The 8,392-nt window shown below is 46.8% G+C and overlaps 1 protein-coding gene across 1 annotated transcript; it reads right to left on the reverse strand.

Moving 5' to 3' along the window:
• Nucleotides 1-3,204: 3,204 nt before the first annotated feature.
• Nucleotides 3,205-7,723, reverse strand: LOC119403043 (uncharacterized). Its single transcript, XM_037670000.1, has 2 exons — nt 7,197-7,723; nt 3,205-3,758 (listed from the first exon to the last, which is right to left on the reverse strand). Exons 1-2 carry the CDS (start codon nt 7,626-7,628, stop codon nt 3,270-3,272), a joined length of 921 nt encoding a protein of 306 aa, XP_037525928.1. The 5' UTR covers nt 7,629-7,723; the 3' UTR covers nt 3,205-3,269.
• Nucleotides 7,724-8,392: the final 669 nt, after the last annotated feature.

Here is an 8,392-nt window from a genome sequence, read left to right on the forward strand (position 1 = left end):
TACGTGAGTACTGTACACATGTTGTATGCACAAACATATGTTGAACAGTCGCATATGTTTTATATAGCCAGCTGTTTCAAGTTTCGTAACGGTGCCAACTGCAACATGGGTTTTACCAACACCAGAAGCGGTAAGCTGATACGCAGCGCTTCTGCTTGCGACAATGACAGCCCTGGATGGTGCTACCTGACCAACTTCAGTGGATGGCGCTTAACTACAATTGCCGGTAAACCGACGTGACGCCTGTATCGTAGGAGTACATATATAATGTTTGTAAAATTCGATAACCAACGCTGCAACCACAATGGACGTTTCACCCACATTGCGCCAAGTGCAGGGTGTTTTTCCAAAGCAGTTTCGAGACCTGGCGTGGCTCTGTGGTAGAATACTCGATTGCCACGCAGAATGCTTGGGTTCCATTCCTGCCGAGACCATGATATTTAATCTGTGTATTTATCGGGTCAACGCTGTCGATGTCAGTTTTTCCTAACGCTCTCGCATTTAAATTAGCAATGTCTGTTCTCGCCGTTCCTGGGTAGATATAAACTGTCACTCACATGTGGCGCATACCCGTATACTGCGGCTCGGGGTATGCGGGTATACGGTGTATGCGGGTTGCTCGTTTGAGAGCCATGTAAACCAGATCAATTTAGGCCACTTTATATGTACTATTATGTGCAAATAACATAATTGCGATATCGTTTTTCATTGTTGAGTTATAGAGTTCTAACTTGACGGCTTTGTTTGTTGTTGTTCGCGACGAAATGTTTTGGCAGATGCGCAGAACAAAATGAAACTTGGGGTATTTTCACGCTATTTACCCTAAAGGCATTTAATTCGGTGGAGACATCAGCAGTCATGCAGGCACTGCGGATCAGGTTATCGACTAAGCCTATATAAACATAATGGAAGAAATCTACAGCGGATCCACAGCCACTATAGTCCTCCATAAAGAAAGCGACAGAATTCCAATAAAGAAGGGCGTACGGCAGGGAGACACGATCTCTCCAATGTTATTCACCGCGTGTTTACAGGAGGTTTTCAGGTACCTAGATTGGGAAGAATTAGGGATAAGAGTTAATGGAGAGTATCTCAGTAACCTGCGATTCGCTGATGACATTACATTGATGAGTAACGCGGGAGACGAATTACAGCTCATGATTACTGAACTGGATACAGAAAGTAGAAGAGTAGGCCTGAAAATTAATATGCATAAAACTCAAGTAATGTGGAACAATCTTGGCAGAGAACAGCGCTTTGCGATAGGTGGCGAGACACTGGAAGTTGTAAAGGAGTACGTCTATTTAGGACAGGTAGTAACCTCGGAGCCGAACCATGAGAGTGAAATAACTAGAAGAATAAGGATGGGATGGGGCTCATTCGTCAAGCATTATCAAATCATGAATGGTAGTCTACCACTATCCCTCAAGAGGAAGGTATATAACAGCTGCATCTTACCGGTACTTACCTACGGAGAAGAAACCTGGAGACTTACAAAGAGGGTTCAACTTAAATTGAGGACGACGCAGCGAGCGATGGAAAGTAAAATGATAGGTGTAACCTTAAGAGACAGGAAGAGAGCAGAGTGGGTCAGGGAACAAACGGGGGTGAAGGACATCATAGTTGAAATCAAGAAGAAATGGATATGGGCCGGGCACGTAGCACGTCGGCAGGATAAGCGGTGGTCATTAAGGGTAACTGGCTGGATTCCAAGAGATGGCAAACGCGTGAGGGGGGACAGAAAATTAGGTGGGTAGATGAGATTAAGAAGTTTGTAGGTATAACGTGGCAGCAGAAAGCACAGGACCGGGTTCATTGGCGGAACATGGGAGAGGCCTTTGCCCTGCAGTGGGCGTAGACAGGCTGCTGCTGCTGCTGCTGCTGCTGCTGCTGCTGCTGCTGCTGCTGCTGCTGCTGCTGATGATGATGATGATGATGATGATGATGATGATGACCCTAAAGGAAGAAGATTTCCGGAATAAACCAAATTCAGACTAACATCGCAGCGGCGAGTGTCTTTTGCATTCATCTGAAAACAGCAGAGCCACATTTCGTACTTATTCCTCCACCGCTGTAAATATTACATGGACGTATCCCTCTCATGCCGGCCATAACCTGAATAAAAATGGTTTTGTATAAGTTGTGCTGTGTTCGAAGCTTCGTAAAGCCTACCATGGGTGCTATAGCGATGACAGGAAACACGAACACTGCGGAATATGCATGATGTGCCGTTTCGCATTTAGTTTCAAGCGGCTGTAGCCTGGAGGGCAATGAAAAGCCGATAGTGTCATCTACGATACTATCAAGGATCACTCTACCATCTTTTTATTGCCAGCAAGGGTCGGTCGCGATGAAAACAGCGCGCCACGCTGCTTGCGTTTCTGTCCATCCCCCCTGTACATGCAAGGGAGAATTGCCGTCTACCTGAATGGAGCATGGGGCTACAAACGAAACCCACACTTGTTCTTTTCTGAGAAAGGTCGTCTTGGTCCGGCATGAATTTTTCGTCCATGTGACAAGTGAGCTACACAACCGCTCAGCGTTGATAAAGGCAGCGCATGCATTTTCTCTTCCACCTGATTTAAGGACCACCGTTAATTGGCAAGTCATATCAAATTGCCGTTTCGGAACGATGCCAGACGGTGACTGCTTGGCTACCGTGCAACAGAGTGAACATGAGCGTGGTGTTTTGCTTTATCTGCCTGAAATTGCCTCCTTGTCAAGTAAAATCACTAAGAGTCCAATGGGAAATGCGCTCTCACTTAATTACAAATTTCCGTACCTCAAGAAGGAATGTGGTTGGATACAACGTTGAAGGCTGTCCTCGGTCGCCAGACAACCAGACCGCGGCAGCCGATGACCTCCGCGACTACAAAAGTAGTCCCGCTCATGCACTCTGCGATGTTCTCGGAAGGCGGGGTCATCGGCCGTCCGGCTCATGACGTCATCCTGCAGGGCATGCCCATTGGTGCAGTTTTGTATGCATCCGCCTTTGACGAGGAAACGCCCCGGACTTCAAAAGTTGTCCTACTATATTTATAAAAAACGCGCTAAACCTCTTTTGGGTACACAGCAGATACACATAAGGAATGTTATCTTGGTGCAAAATTAGAATCCGTGGACCGCCAAATTGCAGGCAGAGGAAAAAGGGCTGCATGAGCCCTTTCACGGGCCAAAATGTGCGAACACTTGCAAAATTATCTGCGTAAAACAATCATGCTTTTATTGCCTGACCACACATTTTAGGTAATATATTTATTCGCGTTCTTTTATGATGTGCCTCCACCCTCGGTCGCCATAAAAATTCGCAGCCGCTCAAGAGGAAAACTCAGTCCTTCCTTGCCCGACGTCTTCATCATCCGCAAGGTCGCTTTCACCCGCACTGGAAACGAAATGCGGATGTGTTCTCCGAGCTTGTTTGTCGAGATGTGCCAACCGTGAGGAAGAGGAAGCTTGCTGAAGTCTTCTTCTTCACATAAAAGCCAGCCACCTTCAATCTTTGTCCCGGAGTCATTGAAGGCCCAACGAAATATGTCTAAATCGAATGGGAGTACCACTACCCCGCTGGAATGCCTTCTGCGTTGAAGTTTCTTCTGCACTTCGTAAAAAAGTATATCAGCTGCATGCTGTAAGCGTCTGCTGTCAGGTGGCCAAGACTCTTCGAAACTCCGCAGGCAGTCCCTGTTTAGGTTACGTCTTGGTTCAAACGAACACTCCCACATGGAACAACCTTTCCAGTGAATAAGGTAGCCCCTTCTCTGAAATGTGATAAATATATTTAAAAAATTCCCATCATCAACTCAATGCTCACGTATGCAAAAACCATTACCATATACACAGCTGGTAAGTACAAGGAAGGTATAAGGAAGGCCTTCGTGGAATAAAATCTAATGTTTGACGAAAGCTCACCTGGCCCGACATGATCATTATGACCTATGTAAAAATACATACACCGATCACCACAAAAGTAGAAGCTTGGAACAACGTTTCGGCTACCGAGCAGGAGTCCTGTCCCGAATAATGCAGCTCAAGTTCACGCGCAGTTAAGTATCAATAAAGTTGACGCAGACAACGAGCACAGTTTGCATGATGTCGTCGTTCATATAGAGAGCGTCTGCAAAGTATGGCTGTCTTTTTATTTATTTTTTTTCAGCTATACATGGTGTGTCGATGATAAACATGGCGTGTAAACAATAAATCCTGTTCATGCAAGAACCATACATACGCGCCCGAGGCGCGTGTACGTAGGTTTAAATTGCGTACCTTTTCTTTGAGGACCAAAGGCGCATGACCATGTTTCTATTTATTTGTCAGACCGCCTACGTCGTGGTGACCTCGTCTCCTTGACTTGATAGTTACCAAAATTGGCATAGGAGGATATGAGTGTATGACGAACATGACAGATAGGTGATAACATAAGAAATTTTGTCAGGCACCATGCATTGTGGCTATCGATTTCAGGAGAAGGAGCGGGCCAGTAACTTTTTATGCTACACTTTGAGCCAAGCCTTGGAAGAATCGACGCCTTCGTGCAATTTGAGTAGTTGGATGCAAATCGTGAGCTCACAACGCTCGTTGACTGCAATGGCGTGTGAAAGGTAGCTCATTGTGAGATGTAACGACGGCAGTCTCGTTACAGCACAGCCGTCACTTTTATCGGAACGAAGGGTCAGCAGCGTTTTTACTCATGTTCTTACTCAGCAGCAGCCATACTCATGCGGGGACGAGCAACTCGAGACTATAGGTAGTTGAGTCATGGGAGTACATACGTAAAGTTTATTATATTGTTATAAAGTGAATAGTGAACTTTGCAACAACAATTGATTGATAAGTACCACCACCACAACTGATGTTAGGCAACCGTTGGTGTAATAAATTTATTGACTATCTGTACCGCGCAATTGCTGGCTGAGGGTAGTTGCAACACGTGTTTTCGGAGTTTATCTACTGCTTTACAATCGCCAACTATTACAAACGGCATGTATTTTTCTTGTTTAATCTACGCAGTGTCATACACTATCCACTGCCTCTTTTCGCTGTCATGGGTTGATATTCACTGTTAATCACCTTTGGCGCACAACCCCCGCTCCTTGGGCAGTGGTATACAGACAGACAGACAGACATGAAGGAAGGCAGAGACAGATAGATACGGACAGATACAGACAGACAGGAAGGCAGAGACAGACAGACAGACAGACAGACAGACAGACAGACAGACAGACAGACAGACAGACAGACAGACAGACAGACAGACAGACAGACAGACAGACAGACAGACAGACAGACAAACAAACAGGTAGGCAGAGACGGACGGACAGACACAGACAGACAGACAAACAGACAGACAGACAGGAAGGCAGAGGCATACGGACAGACACATACAGACAGACAGACAGACAGACAGACAGACAGACAGACAGACAGGTAGGCAGAGACGGACGGACAGACACAGACAGACAGACAAACAGACAGACAGACAGGAAGGCGGAGGCATACCGACAGACACATACAGACACAGACAGACAGACAGACAGACAGACAGACAGACAGACAGGAAGGCAGACAGGAAGACAGACATACGCGGTCAAAGAGCGTTTGGTTCACAAAGAAATACATTGCATTTAATAACACGATATATCCCGGTCGCGTACGTCATGATACCCTGCCCTACCGTCACCTGTGGAGTATATCGTCATACGCGTCCATCCTCCATGTGCCACATGTTATTTTCAACCAATATTAATGCAGGCCAACGAATATGACATTGAAAACTTTATAAGACACATTGCGTGGAATAAACAGTACATTGACGTGCCTTTTCTTAGATTTATCGATGTTATCGTAATATAAAAACGCTTACATATGCTGAACAAACTGCTGGAAAAACTATAGATGACTTTCCGCGGCGACGCGCGGGCGTAGCAATGTTTGATCACATGATCGTGACTGGCCTTGGCCCAGCGCAGGGGCTGTGGCCCTACAACACAAGCGGGTTGTGCCAGGGTGTAAGCAAATCACATGCTTGCGTAGCAAAACAAAGTTTATATTCATTTGCCTAAACGTCGACAAGGCTAAAACGTTCGCGTTTGTGTTGGCGCGTGCTACACCGCAGTGACACGCGACATGTTTATCCTTCCTCACATTTACGTCGCATGCCTAGAATTTTTGCATAAGTAACCACCGGATACTGCGGTTACAAATGAACATGGCAGACCCATGCCGACGCGACCGCCGGCTTCGGTCCGAACTCGCGCTTGCTCTTTGCCCTCTGTCCTGAAAGCAATATTAAATTGTGAGATTGGCTACCGCTTTGTGTAATGTCAAGCTGGGGATAAACAATCACGTATGTTTTGTTTTTATTACTGACATCAGCTGGTTGTTCAGCCACGTACGCCTGCTAAGCCTAGTCTCCGAGGATTTGAAAGTAGATTGCCGAAACAGCACAAAATTCCGACGAATACAATAATCTCGGAGCTTGAAGACGCAATATGAAGCAAATAAAGGTGTACGTTCTGAACATAGGGGCCACACAGCACACGGCGACAACGTGACAAAATTGAGGTGGAAGGAACCCGCTTCCACGGGTGCAGTTATAATGTATTTCTTTTTCCGCTTCCGTGTGCTCGCTTTTACTGGCCCAACGTGTGTGCGTAGACGCTATGGGGACACCGAGCAGACGACACGGTGCGATGAAGACACATTGAGCAGGGCTGCCCAAGGCCACGTTCCAGGGACTCGAAGGCCACGTTGTGGTGGCGCCATCCGATTTGAATTGCAGAAACCAAGTGCGGAAAATCAACTATAGTCTAGCGTTGCTCGTCCCCGAGGAAATACGCCAATGAATGCTGCTTACACTTCGTTTCGACAAAAGTGACGTCTGTGCTGTAACGTGAGTGCCAGGGTTACGTCGGACAATGTGTTGCCCTTTCGACGACAATGTAGTCAACGCGCCTGGTAGGCCCACGGTAGGCCCACGGTAGGCCCACGGTATGCAAACAGCTAGACAAGCTACACAATGACCTTGTAAGACTTGGCGCAAAGTGCGGCATGAGCAGCTACTCTCTCTGACTGTTTCGCATGAAACTTATTTCTAGAATGCGTAGGATCTGGTGAGATTAACAACGGAAACTTTTGGTTACGCTTACTGTAAAAGTATTATGCTATGCTAATTAAAAAATGGCAAAGTAAAAGCTCACCGTTTTTGCGATAACCCTCTCAACGCTGGAAAAAGGCATGGCTTGCCGGAGGTGGAGTCTCAAGTAGAGGTCCCGTAGTCCTGAACACAGCCCGTGCTGCTTGAAATGTCTGCGCTCGTGGCAGTGGCGAAAGCAGGAGTATTTGGAATGCAGTATTGTCGCATCCGTTTTTTGTTGCCGTCCACATCGCGAGAACATGAGTCTGGTTTTTCTCTGGCTCCATGTCGGTATCCAGGAGCTGGCATTGGTCAATGACGCAGCACGCGTAACCTGTTTTTGCAAAGTCATCGGTGCTACGTCGGCGGGTGCCCGTAACTTCGTAGCATTGGCACTGCGCACGACAGCCACGGCTTCAATCCTTATTGTTTTACACCCCGGTGCGTGAGACGCAAAGCGAAAAAGGGCGCTTGTTTTTTCCGACGCACATGTCATAGACGTCGGTGATCACTCTCGTAGGCAGGAGATGATGTGAGGCAGTTTTAGAATAGCATGCGCAAAGATAGCGTTCATTGCGGTCGCCTGCTATTACAGAGTTTTAGACTACCGTACGCAAAGCTGGGGGCGTTGCGGACGTAGTGTTAGTGTCCGTCACTTAATGGGAGCCCGCAAGAGGTTAGCGTATGACGCATGCGCAGTGGTGCGAAGCGCTAACGCAAAGCTTTGCGTTACGCTATTCTAAAACTCTCTATTGGCGTCACTTAACGGGGGATCGCAAGAGGATAGCGTACGACGGATGCGCAGTGGCGTCAAACGTTAACGCAAAGCTTCGCGTACTCTGTTCGAAAAATGCGTAGTATTGATCACGAAGTCGCATATTGCGAATGCTGGCTGCTCGCCGAGCTCCAACCAATCAGCGGCGGCCGTAGTAGACAATCCATTAAATAGACACATCGAGAATAGCTTCCCTGCCTCCACCTTTTAAATTTTATTTCTCCTTGCGCATAACGCGCCATCTCGGTTTAAAGAGCACATAATATATTCGTTGTTTACATCTGGCGGTCTAGAGTGTAGCAAAAGGCAACGCTCGGAAGTGCCCGATATATTTTTTTTTTTCGATTTCTCAATAAAGCGTTTTTCGAGAACAATATTTATATAATTCTTTATTTATTAAGGCGAAAACTTTACGTGTCTGTGTTGGCGCTGCCCTTGTCGGCGACCTTTGCGAAACTGCGCCGCGACGAAAAATAGCGACACCG

The sequence above is a fragment of the Rhipicephalus sanguineus genome, chromosome 8, assembly GCF_013339695.2.
Source record: "Rhipicephalus sanguineus isolate Rsan-2018 chromosome 8, BIME_Rsan_1.4, whole genome shotgun sequence".
Classification (NCBI taxonomy): Eukaryota; Metazoa; Arthropoda; class Arachnida; order Ixodida; family Ixodidae; genus Rhipicephalus; species Rhipicephalus sanguineus.

Excerpts from the sequence above, each read along its gene's own strand:
- LOC119403043 (XM_037670000.1), bottom strand. The coding sequence starts at position 7,628 with ATGACATGTGCGTCGGAAAAAACAAGCGCCCTTTTTCGCTTTGCGTCT. Across the intron at positions 3,759-7,196 it reads AGAGGGTTATCGCAAAAACG|AGAAGGGGCTACCTTATTCA; the intron begins GTGAGCTTTTAC and ends ATCACATTTCAG.